Source organism: Carcharhinus amblyrhynchos, chromosome 8 (assembly GCF_965287045.1).
Source record: "Carcharhinus amblyrhynchos chromosome 8, sCarAmb.v2.hapA, whole genome shotgun sequence".
Lineage (NCBI taxonomy): Eukaryota > Metazoa > Chordata > Chondrichthyes > Carcharhiniformes > Carcharhinidae > Carcharhinus > Carcharhinus amblyrhynchos.
The window spans coordinates 12,753,357-12,777,508 of record NC_137331.1 but is presented as its reverse complement, the minus strand read 5'-3'; the positions used below and the strand labels follow the sequence as shown (position 1 = coordinate 12,777,508).

Here is a 24,152-nt window from a genome sequence, read left to right as displayed (position 1 = left end):
AACTAAAACTCTAAATAGCAAATGTGTAATCTCTGTTCCCACCCATGACCACGAGTATAATACAAAGGAATATTTCAGTCATATGTAAGTAACATATATATAGGACAGTCACGCAATGGAGTGTTAATGTGTAGAGCTCACCTAATTCTAAATTTTGAAAAGAGGTGGTGTAATATTTCAGACTAAACTCTTAAATCTTCTCTTTTCCAGAGAAACAAGCCTTGTTTGGTGAATTAAGCAGTGGGCAGCAGGAAGATAACTTGCGAGTCACATACCCACCCACAGGACAAGGAACATTTGGACAGTCATTGTCTGATGCAACCAATTGCAATGCAGTCATTCATAAAAGGAGCTGCTGTCAGGCTGTCCATTCTAAGCCCAGTCCTGCAAAGCCTAGGATAATGACAGTAATAAAGGCAGACGGGCAATCGCATAAGAAGATGACCATTCTTTTGAATAATCGCTGCACGCAGACATTTGAGCAACTTGTTGGTGACATTGCAGAAGCTTTGGGACACCTCCGTGGCAAAAGGGAATATGTGAAGAAACTCTACACTTTGAAAGGGAAAGAAGTGAGAAGTATTTCTGACTTCTACAGAGGAGATGATGTGTTTATTGCTACTGGGAGATCCCAACTCACTCTGAACGATGTACAGAAAGTCTTAAGAGAACTCTACCCCAACAATCCATGTGCCCGAAGTTTGATCCAGAGACACTGGTGCCATCCTGAGAAACACCGTCACAGACACAATGAGATGGGGTTAAAAACAACTGCTGAGTTTGGGCTTGCTTCGTCTGAAAGACAAATTGTAACAAAGATGGAAGAAGTTAGAGCCAGAGTGGGGCAACAGGAAAGAGAGAGAGCTCGGAAATGGGAACAGGAGAGATGGGAAAGAGACAAAGCAAGGCAGCAGAAGGACAGAAGCTTTGACAGGGAAAATGAATTAATGGAGAGTAGGCAAGTCAACAAAAAGGAAAAGAAGCATAAGCAAAAAGAGAATAGAGAAGTAGAGAAGGATGTAGAAACATGTGAACAAGGGTGTAAAAGAACAGGAAAAATAAAGATGTTGCAGATAGGAGGATCTGAGTGGGAAGAAGATAGGACTGACGTCTCTGGTGAGCAACAAATAACTTGTGAGGTTCAGGAAATGAAAAGGAGAGAGGAAACAAGAACCAGAAATAGATGGAAAGAAGATAAATGTGATACTGAAGAAGAGCAGCCAGTGAAGAATATAAGGAGGGGACAGAAGAAAATGAAAGAGGAAAAAGGATTAGATCAATGGGCAAAAGTAAAGTCTGAAAGAGAACGAGGACAAATAGACACACACCAATGGGATACAGAAGATAAACTACCTAGTATAAGATATGAAGTCTGTAAAAATGCAAAGCAAGAGGAGACTAGAAAATGCTGTTGTGGCTATGGAACGTCAAGGAATGAGGAAGAACATATATGGCGTGATAAAGGAGTAGAAGTTGTTCAAAAGCAGCCTGAGAAAACTATTAGAATGGAGCAACTTTTAATGAGAAGAGATAATAGCATTCACACTAGAGAAACAGAGGTTCTTGCGTCAAGACAACAACAACCAAAATCTCAAAGAGAAATTGAATGTTATTATGAAATTGGCAGAACTATTGGAGACGGGAACTTCGCTTTAGTAAAACAATGTCGGCTTAAGAATACGGAATATGAATATGCAGTGAAAATAATTGATAAATCTAAGTTAAAGGGAAAAGAGATTATGATTGAAAATGAAATTTCAATTTTAAGGAGCCTATCTCATCCTAATATTGTGAGGTTCATTGAGGAGTTTGAGACAGAAGGAGAGATATATCTTATTATGGAGTACATTCATGGAGGAGATCTGTTTGATGCAATTACAGATAGTGTTAAATTTACTGAAAACAATGCTGCCTTTATGATGAAGAACCTTTGTGATGCATTAGCGTACATCCACAGCAAGAACATCATACATAGAGATTTGAAACCAGAAAACCTTCTTGTAAGTACTAACTATTTTTTACTTTGTAGCGATTCTATAGTTCTTTCTATGCTTATTTGGGATAGTCGGAATGCAAAATTGAAGCCACAATTAGATCAACCATGATCTTGCTGAATAGCAGAGCAGACTTGAGGGGCCAAATGGCCTTCTCCTACTCCTAATTTGTTCCTATGTATGCATCTTAAAGGAGAAGAGAGAAATGGAGAGCTTTGGATTCAAGCGCTTAAGATCTAAACCAGTTAAGATAACAAACACCAGCCATGCAGGAGATTGTAAATGTAACACTATGGAACTCACTGATCATGGGCAAATTAGGAAGAATGCAACATTAAGAATGGGTTTAATGCAGAGAGAGACCATTGAGTCTGCACCAACTCTCCAAAAAAAGGTTCACAATGGGTTTGCTCAGCTGTGTATCTGTTGTGGGATTCCCCCTAGGCGCCAAAGTTGGGTATAGCCCTTGGGGATAGGGACATGACCAGTCATGGCCTGGCACAGTTTGGGACAACCTGTTAATGCCAATTTGTACTGGGGGAATGCTGGGGTGGGCACTAGTGGGAGCCCTTTGGAGGAGGGATTCAATTTTTTATGATGGTGGGGGGCGGGGGAAGTGGTTGTCGGATCTAGGGATGTCGGCTGTGGCTGTTTGTGAGGGTGCTGATTGGGGAAGAATCCGTTGCTGGTAATGTTGGGGGCTAGGGAGTGCTGGTTTTTATTATTTTCAGGGGGGGTATGCTGGCATCATCTGTTTGGGGAATCCAGCTTTGATCACAGAGGGTGCCGGGGGAGGTGCTGGCTCTTAACGCGGGGGGGGGGAGAAATAATGCCTGCCCTGATTACAGGGTGGGTGGCAGTGAGGGGGCACTGAGACTTCCGTAGTGGGGTGTTATTTTTGCTCTGATCTGATCTCAGTGCAGCTGGGCTTTGCCAGTGTGTTTAGGCCCTGTCCCTCAGCATGAAACAAACCTCTCCTGTTTTTTTTTGAATGAGATGATCTGGAGAGAAAGTTGGCCTATTTCTCTGGCGAGAAAACCGGCCCGTTCCTCTGGCGAGAAACTCACTGGTTTTCAGTCCGATCCTGACACTGCCAAATTCTGGTCAGATCACCCCCGTCATGTTTCTAATTTTCACACAATATCAGTAATCTCTCTTGATTACTACAGGATAGCAACTTCAGGAAACAGAAAAATCACACACATACATCAGAGTTGTGGCAAGTTAGTGCAACGTGGTGGGAAATATACATCCATGTAGACTCCCTGATCAGCATCAATGTGATTCTGTCTGAAATGAGAAATGTTTCTCCCGTAATAGCCCACCCTTCACATTGAACAGCACAATATTTACTGGAATTGCCTGTGGCCATGGGCTGTATCATTCTGATGGTTTTATGGGGTTTGTTCTCCAATTGTAGGTTCAACACAAAGCGGATGGAAGCACAATATTAAAATTGGCCGACTTTGGCCTTGCTCTGAAAGTGACCAATCCCATATTTACCGTATGTGGGACTCCAACATACGTGGCTCCTGAAATTCTCTCCGAGACAGGTATTAAAGACAAAAGGAAAAACGTATCCTTACATTGGGAATCAAAGTATTAATAAGGTTGTTAAATTTACTGTGCGGTTGTGCTAATCATTATTCCCATCATCCCACAAAGACTCTACAAGACATTTGCTAATGGTGCAGCTTATTTTGTTACTTGTACTCCCAGCTTGGTAAACTTTTTTGTTGGTGTATTGTACTTGTCTTCATTCCTGTGCTTTCTTTATTGTTCTTCATTACCCATCAATCTCTATCATATTCCACAGGGCTATAACGGATTAACACTGTGAGCCTCTACATGGGAGATATTGGGCACTGCATGTGGCCTTTACCTTCCAATAGAGGCATAATCCTCGGAATGAGCAATGGCCATTTAACTCGCCAAACCAATTCCTTCAACCTACCGTATATAATGGAGCTTACTGTTGGCTTTGCACTTCCTATTGTATGATATTGGGGAAGAATTTTGTACAATCATTCATGACTCAGATCTCACTTACCCCAGCACTATAATAACCATTGCGGTAGACGTCACCACGTAAATCCCAGTCTGTTCCAGGTGGAGGGCAGTGCCTTGGGGAACTAATTTGAGAGCAACATGATTTTCCGTTGACTCGTTTAAATGAAAAATAGCAGTTCCTCCTACAATGTTCGCCTTTAAATGATTTCATTAGGTTTCAACAGATGGGGATAGATTTTAACCCTATCCCACCCAGTGAATACAAGCAGAGAAACAGTTATAATCCAATGGGTAATTTTGTGCCACCTAGATTACACTGTTTCTGATTTTTACTAACTAGTTTGGGAAAGTAGCCAAGCTGCTCACTCGAAGGCAGAAGATTTTAAAATTCTGCACATTGGGACCCAATTTTGTATTTGGGGGCTGACTGCAATTTTAATTCCAGTCTGAGTAGAGAGATGCTGTAGCTTCCCTGCCCAGCTGGCCTGTCAGAAGAGGATTGCCAGATCCACTTGGCTCCAGGCTTCATTACAACTTTGGCCTAAACGTGGACAAAAGAGCTGACTTCGAAAAGGGAGGTGAGAGTGACAGCAAGGTGGCATTTGACTTGTGTGTGTGTCAAGGAGCAGTAGTAAATAGTTACCATGGAGGAAAACTCTCCTCTGGCTCGAGTCACACCTGGCACAAAGGAAAATGATTGTGGTTGTTGGAGGAAGCATCTCAGCCCCAAAATATTGTGGAGGAGTCGGTCACGGTTGTGCCTAGGCCCAAATATCTTTAGCTGCTTCATCAATAATCTTCGTTTCACCATAAGATCTTAAATGGGGATGTTTGCTAATGATTACAGTGTTCAATCGCATTGGCAATTCATCAGTTTATGAAGCAATTGGGCTCACATACAGCAAGACATGGCTTTAAGTGACAAGTAACACTTGGGCCACCTAAGTTCCAGGCAATGACTATTTCCAGCAAGAAAGAATGCAAGCATTTCCTCTTGGCATTCAATGGCATTACCATTGCTGAATCCCCACTATCAGGTGCCTAGGGGACAGCACTGACCAGGAACTTCACTGCTCCAGCCACAGGAATGCTGTTACCAGAAGAGCAGGTCAGAGACTGCTCTTGGGAATTCTGTGGAGAGCAACTCACCTCCTTACTCCTCAAAAATCTGTCAATTATCTACAAGGAACAATTCAAGAATGCGAATGAATAGTCTCCACTTGCTTGGATGAGGGCAACTCCAATAGTACTCAAGAAGCTTGACATGTATCAAAGACAAAACAGTCTGTTTGATGACACCATTTCAGCCGCATTATAAGAAAGATGTGGAAGCATCGGAAAGGGCGCAGAGGAGGTTTACCAGGATGTTGCCTGGTGTGGTGGGAAGGTCTTATGAGGAAAGGCTGAGGGACTTGAGGTTATTTTCGTTAGAGAGAAGAAGGTTAAGAGGTGACCTAATTGAGGCATACAAGATGATCAGAGGGTTAGATAGGGTGGACAGTGAGAGCCTTTTTCCTCGGATGGTGATGGCTAACATGAGGGGACATAGCTTTAAATTGAGGGGTTATTATAATTATAGGACGGATGTCAGAGGTAGGTTCTTTACTCAGAGGGTAGTAAGGGTGTGGAATGCCCTGCCTGCAGCAGTTGTGGACTCGCTAACTTTAAGGGCGTTCAAATGGTCAGTGGATAGGCATATGGATAACATTGGAATAGTTTAGGTTAGAGGGTCATTAGATTGGTTCCACTGATCGGCGCAACATCGAGGGCCGAAGGGCCTGTACTGCGCTGTAATGTTCTATGTTCTCCTTCATCATTCAATCCCTCCACCTTGGCACAATAGCAGAAGTGTGTACCATCTACAAGATATATTCCAGTAGTTTGTCAAGGTTCCTTCAAAGCAATTTTCCAACCCACAACTTCTACCATCTTGAAGAGCAGCATCACATGACATTACCATCTGTAAGTTCCCCTCCAAGCTACACGCTAGTAGACTTAGAAGTGTATTGCTGTTCCATCACTGTCACTGAGTCAAAATCCTGGAATTCCCTTCCTAAAAGTAATGTGGGTGTACCTCCACCCCATGGGCTGCAGTGGCTAAAAAATGTGGCCTGCCACTACCTTCTCAAAGGCTATTGCGAATGGGCACTAAATGTTGGACTTGCCCACATCCCATGAATGAATGGGAATAAAACACAAAAGCCATTCAAGGTAAGTTTTTTTTTGCTTTACCTTGTGGGGCTAGAGTGAGCAGAATTGCTCCTCTTGATCTCCCAGGAAGTTACAGTCCTCGCTAGACAAAGAATTTTCCCCTTTCCTCTTCTCCCGCAAGCTGTCTCCAGACCCTCTGTTCCACCAATAGTCTGAGTGCCACCAGATAGCCAAGGACCATTCCGTAGGCTAGTAGCTACTTCCTGCCTGGAACTAGTGCGATAATATTAAGAAGAGCTGGTAATTAAAATTGATTTGTCTTCACCTGGATACGGAAGGAAATGAAGTTACCATAAGGTCATAAGAAACAGGAGTAAGAATAGGCCATTGGGTCTATCAAGCCTGCTTCACCATTCAATAAGATCATGGCTAATCTGATTGTGGCTGTGAACTCCACTATCCTGCCTACTCCCTGCCCCATAACCCTTGACTCCCTTGTAGATCAAAGATTTATCTAACTCTACAGCTCACTGGAGAAAGAATTCTAAAGACTAATAATCCTCGGAGAAGAAATTCCTCTTCATCTCTATCTTAAATAACAGACGTCTCATACTGAAACTATGCCCTCTAGTTTTAGATTGCCCCACAAGGAGAAGTATCCATTCAGCATCTATCCTGTCAGAATCTTATATGTTTCAATAAGGTCAGTTCTCATTCTTCTAAACTCCAATGAGTATAAAAGAACAAAGAACAATACAGCACAGAAACAGGCCCTTCGGCCCTCCAAGTCTGCACCGATCATGTGTTCCTAACTAGCCCATCCGTTTGTATCCCTCTATTCCCTCTCTGTTCATGTGGCTATCTAAATAAGTCTTAAATGATCCAAGCGTGTCTGCCTCAACCACCTTATTTGGTAGTGCATTCCAAGCCCACACCACCCTTGTGTAAAATATGTCCCCCACATATCCGTATTGAACCTTGCCCCCCCCTTACCTTGAACTTGTGACCCCTTGTGTTTGTCATTTCTGACCTGGGAAAAAGTTTCCAACTGTTCACCCTATCAATGCCATTCATAATTTTATAAACTTCCATTAGGTCGCCCCTCAACCTCCGTCTTTCCAGGGAGAACAACCCTCGTTTATTCAATCTCACCTCATAGCTAATACCCTCCATACCAGGTAACATCCTGGTAAACCTCTTCTGTACTCTCTCCAAAGCCTCCATGTCCTTCCGCTAGTGCGGCGACCAGAACTGGACGCAGTATTCCAGATGTGGCCGAACCAACGTTCTATATAACTGCAACGTCATATGCCAACTTTTATACTCTATGCCCCGTCCAATAAAGGCAAGCATACCATATGCCTTCTTCACCACTTTTTCCACCTGTGCTGCCACCTTTTAAGGATCTGTGGACTTGCACACCCAGATCCCTCTGTGTGTCTATAGTCCTGATGGTTCTGCCATTTATTGTCTAGCTCCTCCCTGCATTAGATCTACCAAAATGCATCACCAACCATTGTTCACATTCCAACCAGTAATTATCTTGCAATTGTGTCTTTGCCTAAATATGCCGTATTTGTGAATCTACCCCTCCACTCATCTGATGAAAGAGCAGCACGTTGAAAGCTCGTGATTCCAGATAAGTCTGTTGGACTTTAACCTGGTGTTGTGAGACTTCTTACTGTGCCCATCCCAGTCCAACGTTGGCGCCTCCACCTCATAGAAGCAACATGGAGAGGCACACAGGCTGTTAGGACTGTTTTTAGCTCCCACCTGCCTCTGCTCGAAAATCCAGCCCTTGGGCTCAGACTTTAGGATTTTGCCTATCAATTCCAGAATTTGGTTCAAGCCAACTGAAAATCTTAAATGATTGCAAGCCAAACAAAACTGTTAAGGTGGGAGGATGATCTGTCATAAAATAAGAATGGAAGCATCATACACCAGATATGTTCCATCTGTCTGTGGATCCCTGATAATGGGTGAAGTTTATCATGCGCAGTCTTACTAAGTGCATTTGTCTTTCATAGATCATAGAACACTACAGTGCAGAAAGAGGCCCTTTGGCCCATCGAGTCTGCACCGAACACGAATCCTACCCCCATATCCCTACATATTATACCCACTAATCCCTCTAACCTACGCATCCCTGGACACTAAGGGGCAATTTCTCAGCATGGCCAATCAACCTAACCTGCACATCTTTGGACTGTGGGAGGAAACCGGAGTACCCGGAGGAAACCCACGCAGACACGAGGAGAATGTGCAAACTCCACACAGACAGTGACCCGAGCCAGGAATAAGGTTTTTGTAACCTTATTCTAACTTGCCAGTTCAACTCACAAGTTTTCCAATAATAAATAATGTGGTTTGCTATTGGCCTGAGAATATGCCTACTTGACCAAATTTATGATGGCAAATCAGGTCATCAGTTTCTCCGAGGGCATAGATTTTAATCATTCCCATATTTCCAACTAATTGATGTAATTTGGTATCATCTTCAATGAGAATCGTCAATGGACAGCAAAGTTGAACTGTTTCTATACTGATGCTATTGGGAAGAATGCCTGCAATTTGAAAATATCCTAGTCTTCCCTGCAAATCTTTGATTTCAGACTCTTCCCCTACTATACACATTAAGAGTGTCCTTTGGATTTTAATGCAACTAAATAAACACGTGCATTACAATGAGTCAAAATTATTCAGAAAATCCAAAGTGAAAATAGGATGTCTGGCCCACCCCAGTCCCAATTGGAGTTAATCCCCCACATGTGTGGAATTCTGAAATCCCAATGCCCCCCAGTCCATTTCTCTATATTCTCCTTCCTTACATTGATTCTGCACTCCTCAACTTTGTTTCAGTCACATGCAGTGCTCATGTATAGGAATGTAGGAATAGGAGTAGGTCATTCAACCCAATGTTGCCTTTGCTGACATTCAATCAAAGCATGGTTGACCTGTACCAATGCCATTTGATCAATATCCCTCTGCCCTTGGCTAATAAAACTCTACTAATATCTGCCTGGAATATTTCAGTTGACTCAGCATCCACATATTTTGGGGAGACGCAGATTCAGGCTTCCATGAGCAGCATGGTGGCAGATTGGTTAGCACTGCTGCCTCACAGCACCAGGGACCCAGGTTCAAATCTGGTCTCAGGTCACTGTCTGTGTGGATATGCACATTCTCCCCTTTCTACTTTCCTCTTGGTGGTCCAGTTTCCTTCCACAGTCCAAAAATGTGCAATTAGGTGGATTGGCCATGCTAAATTGCCCCTTAGTGTGCAAAGACGTATAGGTTATGGGAATTAGTAGGGTAAATGTACGGGGTATGGGTGTGGGCGATGGACCTGTAAGATGTTCTGTTGGAGAGCCAATGCATAGTCAATGAGCCAAATGGCCTCCTACACCACTGTAAGGAATCTATGATTCCAAGTATCCATTGTGTGAAATAGTGCTTCCCAATTTTATGGCTAGATGGCTTAATTTAAGCACCAATTTTAAGACTAGTACTCTTGTTCTGGATTCCTCCTCCAGAGGGAATAACTTTTCTGTACATTCTCTATCAAACTTCTTTACATTTCACGACCCCAATGGGAATTCCTCTCCCTGTTCTAAATTCAAGGGAATAGAAGCTAGTTGTAATCAACCCGACTACACAATTTAACTCTTTAAATACTGTTCTGGTGAATCTGCTCTGTACCTCTTCCAGGGTAGTATATCCTTCATGAGGTACTAGCACCTTATTTTACTCTGCAGCATCTGCAATGTTTTGTTTTTATCCTTCATGAGGTGCTGTGCACAAATTTAAATACATTACTGCAGATGTGGATACATACAAGATTCTGTATAGCAGGAGTATCAGTTCTTCATTGTAATTCACTGGCCCTGATCTTCAGGTCAGCGGCAGTGCTGGGTGCATTACTGTGGCCTGTCTTGGCCAGATTGGGTGAGTGGAGAAGCAAATGGACAAAGAGAGACCACCTCCACTTTTTAGTGACATTTGCTGCTGAAGGTGGAATATTTTTTTAAAAGGTCTCAAGTCTTTCTATGAATGAGTGAATGGGTGGGTGAGTGACTAGAGAAGTGAGTGAAGGATGGTGAATGAGTGGGTAAGTGGGTGGAGGGTGGGTGAATAAGTGGGTAAGTGAGTGGGGGGTGGGTGAATGACTGAGTGGAGGGTGGGTGAATGAGTGGGTGAGTGGGGGGTGGGTGAATGAGTGGAGGGTGGGTGAGTGAGTGGGTAAGTGAGCGGAGGTTGGTGAATGGGTAAGTGAGCGGAGGGTGGGTGAATGAGTGGGTAAGTGAGTGGAGGGTGGGTGAATGAGTGAATAAGTGAGTGGGGATGGGTGAGTGAGTGGTGGGTGGGTGAATGAATGGAGGGTGTGGCTAAGTGAGTGAGTGAGTAAGTGGGTAGCAAGGTTGGGGGCCAGCTGGGTCAAGTTGGGGCTTAGTCAATATATTGGGTGGGGTAGTTGGCTCAAGTGGATAGTTGGGTTGAAATGAGTAGTCTGATCGGGGGTAGTTGGGTTGGAATGGGTAGTCCAATTTGTGGGGGGTGGGGGCGGCGTGAGATAATTGTGTTTGAATATAGTCCGGGGGGGGTGGGGGGGGGGGGATGCGGGGAGGATGTTGTCCAATCGGAAATGTGGAGGGGGGTTAGTTGAGTTGGAAAGTAATCATATCAGGGAGGGGACGGGTAGTTGGGTTGGAATGGGTAGTCCAGTTGGGGGTGAGGGGGGGGGGAGGGTGGTAGTTGGGTTGGAATGAATAATTGAGCAGGGTGGGGATAGTTGGGTTGGAGTGGGTAGTCCAATCAAAGGGAGTGTAGTTGGGTTGGAATGTAGTCCAATCAGGGGAGTTAGTCCAAAGGTGGGGAGGGGGAGGAGATGGGGGAGGGGAGGGGTTGTAGTTGGGTTGGAATGGGTAGCCCAATCAAAGGGGTAGTTGGGTTGGACCAGGGTGGGAGTCAATTCGGTGGTGTGTTAGATTGGGGGTGTGCTCAGACTGTGATTGAGTCAGTTGACGTTTAGGGGCATCAGTTGTGGTGCTTAGTTCAGTTATTGTAGTTTGATCTCCTTTTATAACTCAGAGACTAACTGTGCAACATTTCCAGGGTAATTATCCAGGTAAATCCCACACATCTAGCCCGCTGAAATTAGAGTCATTCGCAGAGGCTCCCAGGCAGCATGGATCAGGCCAACGGAAGTGTAACCTTTCTGAGCAACTACAGTGCACTTGTATGCATCAGGACTTCCACAGGGTTCTGACGTCAATCGCTGAGTTCAATCCAGATTCCACGGGACTGGATAATTTAGACTGTTTTGATTACTTTTTGTACCTATGTATTAACATTCAGTAGAATGTTCACTTTCACCAGTACGTGCATTTAATCATTTATTCTGATATACACAACTTTATACAAGGCTACAGTTTTAAGATACAGATGTCATTTTGAGGCAGTAAGTTCAGTTTACCCTGTTCATATTTGATTAGATATGGTTGCCATTGTATTTAAATACTAAAGAGAAGAAGTCTGCCCCTTCACCACCTTTTTTTGTGATGTCCAGTTCAGTAGATTACTGCTACAGCTCTTGACTACAGTTAGTATTTGTGCCACTGTTGAACAGAGAGCGATGCCAGTCCGTACTGACTTTAATGTTTTGTCATATTCTTTTGCTAGGCTATGGGTTAGAGGTGGATATGTGGGCCACTGGTGTCATCCTGTATATCCTGCTGTGTGGCTTTCCTCCATTCCGGAGTCTGGAACGAGACCAAGAGGAATTATTTGAAATGATTCAGCTGGGAGAATATGAATTCCTCTCTCCGTATTGGGACAGTATTTCTGATGGTGAGATTTTTTTCATTTCAAGCTGTAACTGGTCAGTGTAATTATCAGAAAGGTAATGAGTTCACAGACATTGGAGGTGCATCCTTTGAAGGGCGGCACGGTAGCACGGTGGTTAGCGCTGCTGCTTCACAGCTCCAGGGACCTGGGTTCGATTCCCGGCTCGGGTCACTGTCTGTGTGGAGTTTGCACATTCTCATTGTGTCTGTGTGGGTTTCCTCCAGGTGCTCTGGTTTCCTCCCACAGTCCAAAGATGTGCGGGTTAGGTTGATTGGCCATGCTAAAATTGCCCCTTGGTGTCCTGGGATGTGTAGGTTAGAGGGGTTAGCGGGTAAATGGGTAGAGTTAGGACCTGGGTGGGATTGTGGTTGGTGCAGACTCAATGGGCCAAAGGGTCTGTTTCTGCACTGTCGGGTTCTATGTTATAATTGTTGCCAGACTGATGATAAGGGTTTTTATATTATTTTGTTTTCTGATTATTAATTTGGAGTTTTCATTTTAGTCATCAAAATGTGTGGAACTAACATGATTATTGCTACACTTTGCTGTATGGGAAGATGAAGTTTTATTTTCCCCTCTCTTAGCAAGATTTGGAATTCTGTTCCACTGTACAGAGATGTACAAACTTTGTGTGTTGGGGAGTCTAGAATATTTAGGGTAACATCTTATGAATGAAATTCAATTTTATCAAGAGCCCTTTCCAAATCTTCAGATCTCAGCCTTGGCTGACCATATTTGGTTCTTAGTCACCAAGATCATCTAAGTTCTATAGATTCAAGGAAAAAGTCATTAGATTGGAAAATAGCAAATGTAACTCCTCTATTCAAAAAGGGGAGGAGACAGAAAGCCAGGGATTGCAGGCCAGTTAGCTTAATTAACATCTGTTTCAGGACAAATGGTAAGAAGCTATCATCAAAGATGTTATAGTAGGCACTGAGAAAAAAGTCAAGATAATCAGAAAGCGTTATCAAGGTTTTGTGTGAGAAATCATATTTAACTAAATATTGGAATTCTTTGATAAAGTCCGAAGTGCTGTGGATAAAGGGGAACCAGTGGATGTACACTATTCAGATGTCCAGAAGACATTTGATAAGGTTATTGCAGAAAGGAGGGGTAATGGATAAAAGGTTAGCTAGCTAACAGGCAACAGAGGAAGCATAAAAAGATAATTGGCTGGCTAGCAAGTGGAGTGCCACAGGGATCAGTGCTGAGGCCTCAACATTTTACAATTTGTACAAATTACTTGGATGAAGAGAGTAAGGGTCTGGTTATTAAATTTGCTGATATCACAGATAGGTAGGAAAGTAAGGTATAAAGAGGACCTTGGGAGGCTACAAAGATACATAAGTGAGTGGGCAAAAATTTGGCAAATGGAGTATAACGTGGGAAAACATGAAATAGTCCATTTGAACGGGAAGAATAAAAAAGCATATTATCTTAATGGGGAGAGATTGCAGACTTTTAGAATGCAGAGGGATCTAGGTGTCCTCATGCATGGATTATAAAAGGTTAGCATGTAGGAAAACTAATAGAATGTTATTGTTTATTGCAAGAGGAATTGAATACAAAAGTAGGGAGGTTATGCTTCAGTTATATAAGGCATTAGTGAGACCACATTTGGAGTACAGTGTACAGTTTTGGTCTCCGTATTTAAGGAAGGATATAAATACATTGGAAACAGTTCAGAGCAGGTTTACTAGACTAATGTTTGGAATGGGTGTGTTGTCTTATGAGGAAAGGCTGGATGTGCTAGGTTTGTATCTGCTGGAATTTAGAAGAGAAGCAGGTGACAATTGAAGCATATGAGATCCTGATTGGTCTTGACAGGCTAAATGTGGAAAAGATGTTTCACTTTGTGGGAGAATGTAGAGCTAAGGGTTGCTGTTTAAAAATAAAAGTTCACCCATTTAAAATGGAGATGAGATAAAATACATTTCTCTGAGTCTTTGGACTTCTATGTTCTATGTTCACTTCCTCAAAAGACAGTGGAATAGTGAATAGAACATAGAACATAGAACACTACAGCGCAGAACAGGCCCTTCGGCCCACGATGTTGCGCCGACCAGTTAAAAAGCAATGACCCTCTAACCTAAACCAATCCCTTTTCATCCATAAACCTATCCACGGATCTCTTAAATGCCCCCACACTAGGCGCAGTCTTTGAATGGAGTCTTTGAATATTTTTAAGGCAGAGGTTTAGATTTTGATTTGATTTATTATTGCCACATGTATTAGTGTACAGTGAAAAGTATTGTTCATAGGGAAGGAAAGGAGAGAGTGCAGAATGTAGTATTACAGTCATAGCCAGGGTATAGAGAAAGATGTCCTGGAACTGAGATGATTGACCTGCAACAATCACAACCATCTTCTTTTGTTTAAGTGTTGTTCCAGCCAGTGGAGCATTTTCCCTTGATTCTCATTGACTTCAGCTTTTCTAGGGCTCCTTGGTCAATGCTACTGTGATGTCAAGGACAGTCACTTCCACTGCAACTCTGGAATTCAACTCTTGTCCATGTTTAGACCAAAGCTGTACACAGGTTTAGATCTGAGTGACCCTAAAGGAACCCAAGCTGAGCATTCATGAGCAGGTTAATGCTGAATAAGCGCCCCTTAAATAAAGGTGTTAACAACAACTTTTCAACATGTGTGCTTTTCATATTCCCAGGTAGATGCCAATGTTATATTGGGACTGCTATGGTAAGGGTATGGTTAGTTCTGAAGCACAGTTGGATGTTTTCAGTGCCCATAGCCTTTGTTGTATCCAGTACCTTTCTTGATATCACATGGAATGCTGTACTGTTCTTTGTTCTTTCGTATACTCAGCCATCCACACAGACACCACTCATCAGACATTTATCCACTCGGACACATACCCACCGCTGGACACTGCCTACACAGACATTTTTCCACTCATACACCCAGACACCTGCCTGTGCAATGGTGCCAATACAGCTCAGCAGTCAGCAAGATTAGGCTCTGCCCTGTCCGCTACTGGCGAGAATCACATCCGGCACCTTTTTTTTTATATAACCAAGTGCCGTAAGATTGCTTTTTTTAAACTCGTCTGAAGCGCCTGTTTTTTCACTCGTTCAGCACTTTTCATAAAATCCTGCCCTTTGTTTTCCCAGCTGGGATCGGAAGTCCTCGCTGACAATGGCACAGGTAAACTAACCAGGCAATGATCTCTGCAGTAAGGGGTATAGCATTACTGCTGATGGGTAGGTCTGGCCCATTATCTGCTCCATATCGACATCTCTCCATTTCAGGAGTCCACAACTGGAAAGGGTACTTTCCAAAAGTGTCCCCTTGTTACATGTGCGTTCAAAGGTGGGTGGCACAATTTAAATAGTAAATTGTTTGTCTTTACTGTTCAGGTGCCAAGGATCTTGTTAGCAAGCTTCTGGTGGTGAATCCCAGAAACCGGTACACTGCACAGCAGGTCCTCCAGCACAGTTGGATTCGGTTAGCAGCCAAAAGGAGTACCCACAACTTGCAGCGGGAAGTCAGTATGAACATCGGACAGCATTTCAGACACCGCCGTCAACAGGAGATTCTGAACTCTGCAACATAGAGTTAGCACTTGGGCTGGAACTCTGAAATGTCCCAACTTCTAATAAAGGCTCAAAAGGCATTTGAACTTCCAGCATTCATAAATTGATGTACCCGGAGTAACCATAATAAATAAGCATTATACATAAAACAATTGAACTCCTTTTTGATGTGATTGTGACAATGCTATAATTTTAGACAGTTGTACTTCATTAACATTGTTAGGAAAGATCTCTCCTGCAGCCAATCTGAGATGAAATTGGTCTCTCCGCTCACTTTCTGCATGTGTGGCGCTAATTAGGATGTTGACATGCTGGTGTTGGACTGGGGTAAACACAGTAAGAAGTCTCACAACACCAGATTAGAGTCCAACCAGTTTATTTGATAGTAATCTCACAAGCTTTCGGAAATGGTGTTCCTTCATCAGGTGTGTGGAAGGTTCTGATCAGAGAAGGGCGTAGAAAGTCACACACAGTTTACAGTTTAGAATGCAAGTCTTTATTTGACTTGAATAGCTGGTTGGCTGTAAAGACTAAGACTGTTCCTTTCCTGTTGGTGAACACTTCAGCGGTCATGGGCATTCAGTCACTGATCTTCGGGGTAAGCGTTCTCCAAGATGGCCTTCACAACACACGACAGCGCAGAATCGCTGAGCAGAGACTGATAGCCAGGTTCCGCACACATGAGGACGGTCTCAACAGGGTTCATGTCGCACTATCTGTAACCCCCATGACTTGCCTGGGTTTGTGAAATCTCACTGTCCTGTCTGGAGACAATACACATCTCTTTAACCTATGCTAATGCTGTTTCCACTCACACTGTCTGCACCTTTAAGACTTGAATAGCAGGTTAGCTGTAAAGACTTGCATTCTAATCAGTATTCTGTAAACTGTGTGTCTTTATATGCCTTTCTCTGACCAGAACCTTCCGCACACCTGATGAATGAACACCGTTTCTGAAAGCTTGTGAGATTACTATCAAATAAACCGGTTGGACTCTAACCTGGTGTTGTGAGACTTCTTACTGGCACTAATTAGAACAGGCTCAACCATGTTAAGAAACATTTTATAAATATTTAAACCAGGGAAAAGCAGCCTTGATTATATTTCAGGGCATTTAAGCAACATATGAAAATATACGGGCCACACGACATCCAGTAATCCATACCCACCAATCCCATTAAATCCCTAAGCAGCACGGTGGCACAATGCTTAGCACTGCTGCCTTACAGCTCCAAGGGCCTGGGTTTGATTCCAGGCGTGGGTGACACTAATCTGTGTATAGTTTGTGGATTTGTGAATAGGTTTGTGAATAGACTGGGCTTGTACTCATTGGAGTTTAGAAGGATGAGGGGGGATCTTATTGAGACGTATAAGGTGATGAAGGGGATGGATAGGGTAGAGGTGGAGAGGTTCTTCCTGCTCAGGACAGCAGGACTAGAGGGCACAGCCTCAAGATAAGGGGGGGGGGGGGGGGGGGGGAGGGGGGGGGGGTGCAGTTTAGAATGGAGTTGAGGAGGAACTTCTTCACTCAAAGGGTGGTGAATCTCTGGAATTCTCTGCCCATTGAAGTGGTGGAGGCTACCTCGATAAACATATTTAAGACGCGGGTAGATAGGTTTTTGGTAGGCAAGGGGATTAAGGGTTATGGAGAGAAAGCAGGAAAGTGGAACTGAGCCACTTCAGATCAGCCATGATCTTATTGAATGGCGGGGCAGGCTCGAGGGGCTAGATGGCCCACCCCTGCTCCTATTTCTTATGTTCTTATGTCTGCATGGGTTTCCTTCAGGTGTTCCAGTTTCCTCCCACAGTCCAAAGATATTCAGGTTAGGTTGATTGGCCATGGTAAATTGCTCCTACGTGTCTAAAGATATATAGGTCGGGGGAATTAGTGATTAATATGTGGGGTTACAGGGATAAGGCTTGGGTAAGATGGTTCATTGGAGAGTTGGTGTAGGCTCGATGGGCCGAATGACCTGCAGCACTGTAAGGATTCCATGATTTTATGAAAGCTGTGCAGAAAGAATTCTGCAAAATTCCTCTCCCAGTCTCCAAAATGAAAATAGATACGCTCCATATATTTGCATGCACAAAAGACTCCCGATCTACAGCAATGTGGTTGACTCTTAAATGCCCTCTGAAATGGCCTAGGAATTGACCCACTTCATGGGCAATTAGGAATGGACAATAAATGTAGACACAACCAATGATGCCCAAACCCCATGAAAAAATAAAGAAAAACTTGTGAAGAACCAAGAATAAGATGGAGCTTATTTTTTTCAAAATAGTTTTCATTTTTGTACAACAGCTAAGAGGCAGCTGGAATCCTGGTCCTATGGTGAGCTTGCAGTGGCCTGTCTTGTCATGGAGGCCATGTGGTTCAATGCCATCTCTTAGCCTGACTTCCCAGAAGAGCCTTTCTCTTATTATATTAATAATCTAATTATGTTGGTGTCAATAGGGCACCCTTGGGGGAACCAAGATATCATAGAACCCTACAGTGCAGAAAGAGGCCCTTCAGCCCATCAAGTCTGCACCAAACACAATCCCACTCAGGCTCTACCCCCATATCCCCACATATTATACCCACTAATCCCTCTAGCCTATGTAGCCCTGGACACGAAGGGGCAATTTCTTAGCATAGCCAATCAACCTTACCCACACATCTTTGGACTGTGGGAGTTGGGCCGAAGGGCCTGTTTCCCAGGCTGTTTTTGTTCTTTGAAACCGGAGCACCCGGAGGAAACCCACGCAGACATGAGGAGAATGTGCAAACTCCACACAGACAGTGACCCGAGCCAGGAATCGATCACAGGACCCTGGAGCTGTGAAACAGCAGTGCTAACCACTGTGCTACCGAGTCGCCCATATCCTACCTGATTGGACTGTTAAATTCCAGCCAAAACATTTGATGTATAACATTTTAACTCACCAAAACCTGTACTTTAAAATAAACAAATACCACAATCTGGCTTGGGTCTAAACTGTTGAGAATTTTTTCATACTTAATTATACCAATAGGAGTGACTAGGTTAATATGCACAAGAACAATTTACATTGTTTTGGAGGGTTGACTTACAGTTGTTATTGGGGTTTCCCTGATTTAAGCAGCTGCTGTATACTTGCTTCAGAGTAGGTTTTATTTGTATATGTCGGATAATCTAGAAACACTTTGAGGGTGGGATACCAGGTACCTGAGTTCCACTGTCGTCATGCTCACTGTTCAGTATACAATGTGTTACGGTTCAGTAGATATTTCATGATGATGACTGGAGTGTGCCTTACTTGAAGCAACATGTTTCCTTGTCTGTTTGGAAATAAAATGAAATGCACTACCTAATAAACTTTTGGTTCAATATTTTACTAAACCAATGAATCCTTTCCTTTCACTGAATGTGCCTGAGAACTTTGGGGTTGAGCCATTTATAAAATACACTTAATTGGTTATCACGGATTACAGTGGCTACTTACTCCCTCTAATACCTTGATATAGGTTGGTTGTGTCAACATACTCTGGGCAGTCGAGGCCAAAATTTTATATTGGCTTGAAAACTCATACAGTCTTTGATCCAATGCAGTTTTAATAGTCTTCTCTATTGCTCTCACACAACTACCCACAAAGGATTTAAAATGCTGGAAAAGTACAGAGTGCCACCAAGTGGAGAAGTGGATGATGGTTATCTTTAATCAACTGGTCATATAAATCAATCAGTGCTCAAGGTCAGTCTCCTTCCTTCCAAACAATGTACTACTGACCAAAATATGCTGGAGGTATGAAGTACAAGTTGGATGCAAACATGTGATTTAAGGGTTTGAAACTTCCAACTTCACTTGTAAGCAAGATATTGTGATTTTTTTTGTTGTTTTTATTCCACTTCAATCCAATCAAGTCCAATTCAGAGTCCCAACAAGTTGGGACATTGCCGATCCAATCTGACAAGCCAGGGCTCTCACCTCCTGTCTTGGGCTTGATCTACATGATCCAAGCTGATTGGAGTAGGCACAGCTCCTCCTCCAAGGCTCGATCTCATTTGCATCTTAGCCAAAATGCCGAGATGCCGCTTTTAAAAATGTCTTCAAATGAAGCTGAGATGTAACCTAATAACTTCAACCAAACACAGCATGTCAATACTACAGTTGATCTTAGCCAAAAGGCCGAGAAGTAATTATAGAGACATGAAAACAGAGTTAGCTAAAGTGGACCCAGAAAAAGGGTTAAAAAACATAAGACAGTAGAGAAGGACTGCCAGACAATTTAGGAGATATTTTATAACTCAACAAAGATATATTGAGAAAGGAAGAATATGAGAAAGGTGCATGATTCATGGCTAACTAAGAAAGTTAAGGATGGTATTGAATAAAAAAAGGCAAACAATGCTGTGAAAATTTGTGATCTAACACACAAGATTGAAAACAATTTAGAAACCAGAAAAAGATTTCTAAAAGAATAATAATTAGATATGTGAGTAAAGTAGCAAGCAAGAAAAAAAATCCGCAAGTAGATAAAAAGGAAAAGAATTGCTAAAGTTGGTCCTTCAGCGGATAAGACTGGGCAGTCGAGGCCAAAACTTTATATTGGCTTGAAAATTCATAGTCTTTGATCCAATGCAGTTATGGGATATGGCCATTATTGGCTGTGGCAGCATTTGTTGCCCATCGCTAACTGCCCCATTTTATAGGGCATTGAAGAGTCAACCACATTGCTGTGAACCTGGAGTCGCACGTAGATGAGGCCAGGTAGAGATGTAGATTTCCTTCCCTAAAGCACGTTAGTGATTTTTATGACAATCGACAATGGTTTCATGGTCATCATTAGATATTTTAATTCCAGATTTATATTGAATTCAAATGTCACTATCTGTTATGGTGGGGTTCGAATCCAGGTGCCCAGGTCTTGCCCTGGGTCTCTAGATTACTAGTCCAATGACAATCCCACTGCATTCCCTAACTAACAATAGTAGCAAGGAAATGGCAGAGGCTTTGAACAAATATTTTGTACCTGGCTTCATGGTCGAAGATACTAAGAGCATTGAAAATCAAGAGGCAAAGGGTTGGACGGACCTTACAACAATCACTATAGCTGGAGGAAATCTAAAAGCTCTAAAAGTTATTGGTTTGCATCCTCTGGTCTTAAGTAAGTGACTGAAGCAATGGTGGCTATATTAGTAGTAATCTTCCAAAGTTTCCTAGATTCTGGAACAGTTCCAATGCATTTGAAAACTACAAATTTAACACCTCTGCTCTAGAAAACTACAGGTCAGTTAGGGGAAAATGCTAAAATCCATTACTAAGGAAATAACAGAACATTTAGAAAATCATAATGTAATCGGACACCGTCAAATTGGTTTTGTGAAAGGGAAATTGTGTTCGTCATGTTTGACAAATTTACTAGTGTCCTTTGAAGATATTAAAAAGCAAGGTGGCCAGTAGATGTAGTGTAATATAAAACCAAATTACTGCAGATGGAATTTGAAACAAAAACAGAAAATGCTGGAAAATCTCAGCAGGTCTGACAGCATCTGTGGAGTGAGAATAAACAGATGTAGTGTATTTGGATTACCAAAAGACATTTGTTAAGGTGCTAGTTGAAAGGTTACGACATAAGATGTAAAGGAACGCAGCTCAAAATACAAAGTTATAAGATAACCCATCTGTAAATACGGAGTTGTAATATTAAAAAGAGTGATTCTCCCATGAAACAGAATTTAAACTAAAAGCAGAATTCATCTGCCGTACCGAAGGAAAAGGTTAAAACATTTGTAGACATGTCAGGGTATAATTATACAATATCCTGATGCATACTTTTCCACAAGGCAGTTTTGAAAAACAGGAACCTGGCCTTCATCACCTCAGGAAGGTATTGATAAATTGTAAGTTATTACAGTCTAACAATAGATACCTTTCAGGATGAACCTAAATAACTGAATCTTGGTTGTTGCAAGGAAGTGAGCACAATATGCACCTCTCAGTATCCTGTTTATTTGAAAGATATTGATTTGAACAAAGGATGTTCAGCATGAGTGAAGATATTAAGATATTAATATTATGAGTGAAGCTCTTGTATGGTAGATTATTGGATGTAAATAGTAAGTCTTGCAGATTCATTGCATTCACTCAAATCTCAGATAAAGATATGATGCTGTCGGCTGGTGATAATACTTCATCCTTTAATTGATATAGACGTACCCTTGCTAGATTCTTTAGCTTTCTACTTGGGGATTTAAGGTAAAAAAATAATTTAACCATTGACAGATTGAATATCCCACTGCAACATTAATTAGATCTGGGTTCTCTATCAGAAACAAGATTGTACTTATTTTTCCTAGAACTGTTAAAGTTGCGATAAAATGACAATCAAAGTGAATTGCATGTTCAGTTTTTAAATAAACTGTTTTATAATTTAGAAAATATATTATCTCTCAGTCTTTTGCATGCAGACTTGGAAACCAATCTCTGTACACTGTTTAGGGAGATACATTGTTTAAAGAGAGATAGAGGAACAGACCCTTTGGCCCTCCAAATCTGTGCCGATCATGATGCCTGCCTAAGCTAAAACTGTTATGAAGTCCGTATCATTCCATTCCCATTCTATTCACGCATTCATTTATTTGTGCCTCAAATGCTGCTATTGTACCCGTTCCCACCACCTTCCCAAGCAGTGCGATCCAGTCATTCACCACCGTCTAAGTAAAAAAAACTTGCCCTGCAGATCTCTTCTAAATTTTTCCCCATGTAACTTAAACCTATGTCCCCTATTACTTGATTCTTCTACCTTAAGAAAGAGTATCTAACTATCCACTCTGTCCATGCCACTCATAAGCTTGGATTTTGTAGATGTTGCAGATGTCTGGACCCTTTTAATAACTGGGTTGTTATAATCTAGCTAAACCTGTTAGGAATGCTATCTGGAGGACAGTAATATTCTCTGGTGTTTCCTTTCCTTTGGGGCGGATTGGATCAGTTCTTCAGACCCATTTAAGTGTCTGTGAGGCTTGAATTTCTCAAGTGAAAAGAAGTGAGAGTGATCATTTGAAGAGTATGCATGAACTGGAATAGTCTCAAAAAAAGACTAGGATTATAACCAACTTCAAAGCACTCCTATTGTTGGAGATAATATATTAAACGGATAGAGGATTAGCCAACCAACGAGAAACAGAGAACTGGGATAAATGAGCCATTTTCAGGTTTACAAACTGTAACTAATGGAATGCCAAAGGGATCAGTGATGGGGCCTCAACTATGTATGATCTCAACTATATATGACTTGGCTGAAGGGACTGAGTGCATTGTAGACAAATGTGCTGCTGATACAATGACAAGTTGGAAAACAAGTTGTGAGGAGGATGCAAATGTCTACAATGGGATATATGACATGGATAGAGCAGGGTCAGGGATGGTTGTTGCAGGTTCCGGGGTACAAATGCTTTAGTCGGAGTAGAGAAGAAGGTAGAAGGGGGGGTGGGGTAGCATTGCTAGTCAAGGACTCTATCACAGTGTCGGAGAGGAAGTTTGATGAGGACTTGTCAGTTGAGGTAGTATGGGCGGAGATTAGAAATAGGAGAGGAGAGGTCACCCTGTTGGGAGTCTTTTATAGACCTCCTAAAAGTTCTAGAGAGGTTGAGGAAAGGATTGCGGAGTCAATCCTGGTTAGGAGTGAAAGTAATAGGGTAATTGTTATGGGGGACTTTAACTTTACGAATATTGATTGGAATTGCTATAGTTCTAGCTCGTTAGAGGGGTCAGTGTTTGTACAAAGCGCGCAGGAAGGTTTTTTGACTCAGTATGTAGATAGGCCAACTAGAGGTGAGGCTATATTGGATTTGGTGCTGGGAAATGAGCCAGACCAGGTGCTAGACTTGGAAGTTGGTGTGCATTTTGGTGATAGTGACCACAATTCGGTTACGTTCACCTTAGTGATGGGAAGGGATAGGCATGAACCTCGGGTCAGTAGTTTTAGCTGGGGTAAGGGTAATTATGAGGCTATTAGGAGTGAATTAGGAAGCATAGATTGGACTAGGAGATTACAGGGACTGGGAACGTCCGAAATGTGGAGTTTTTTCAAGGAGCAGCTACTGCGAGTCCGTGATAGGTATGTCCCTGTCAGGCATGGAGGAATTGGTAGATCTAGGGAACCGTGGTGCACTAAAAGAGTTGAGTCGATGGTTAAAAAGAAAAAGGAGGCTTATGTTCGGATGAGATTTGAGGGCTCAGGTAGTGCACTAGAAAGCTTTAGATTGGCTAGGAGGGAGTTGAAGAGGGAGTTAAGAAGGGCTAAAAGAGGACATGAGAAGACTTTGGCTGATAGGATTAAGGAGAATCCTAAGGCGTTCTATAGGTATGTCAGGAACAGAAGGTTGGTCAGGGCAAGATTAGGGCCAGTTACAGACAGCAGAGGGAAGTTGTGTGTGGAACCGGAGGAGATTGGAGAAGCATTGAACCAATATTTCTCTTCGGTGTTCACGCAGGGGGACATGAATATAGCTGAGGAGGACACTGGGTTGCAGGGGTGTAAAATAGACAGTATTACGGTTGATAAGGGGGATGTGCTGGATATTCTTGAGGGGCTGAAAATAGATAAGTCCCCTGGTCCGGATGGGATCTACCC

At 42.5% G+C, this 24,152-nt stretch overlaps 1 protein-coding gene across 1 annotated transcript in view; it reads left to right on the top strand.

The window, feature by feature from the left end:
• The window catches only part of LOC145346926 (serine/threonine-protein kinase DCLK3-like), a 52,110-nt gene extending 36,507 nt beyond the window's left edge, over nucleotides 1-15,603 (top strand). The window contains exons 2-5 of the mRNA XM_080194803.1: nucleotides 211-2,000; nucleotides 3,415-3,547; nucleotides 11,835-12,002; nucleotides 15,374-15,603. Coding sequence (XP_080050929.1) covers nucleotides 211-2,000; nucleotides 3,415-3,547; nucleotides 11,835-12,002; nucleotides 15,374-15,570 — 2,288 coding nt within the window. The 3' untranslated portion in view covers nucleotides 15,571-15,603. The remainder of the gene's footprint in view (nucleotides 1-210; nucleotides 2,001-3,414; nucleotides 3,548-11,834; nucleotides 12,003-15,373) is intronic.
• The last annotated feature ends 8,549 nt before the right edge of the window (nucleotides 15,604-24,152 follow it).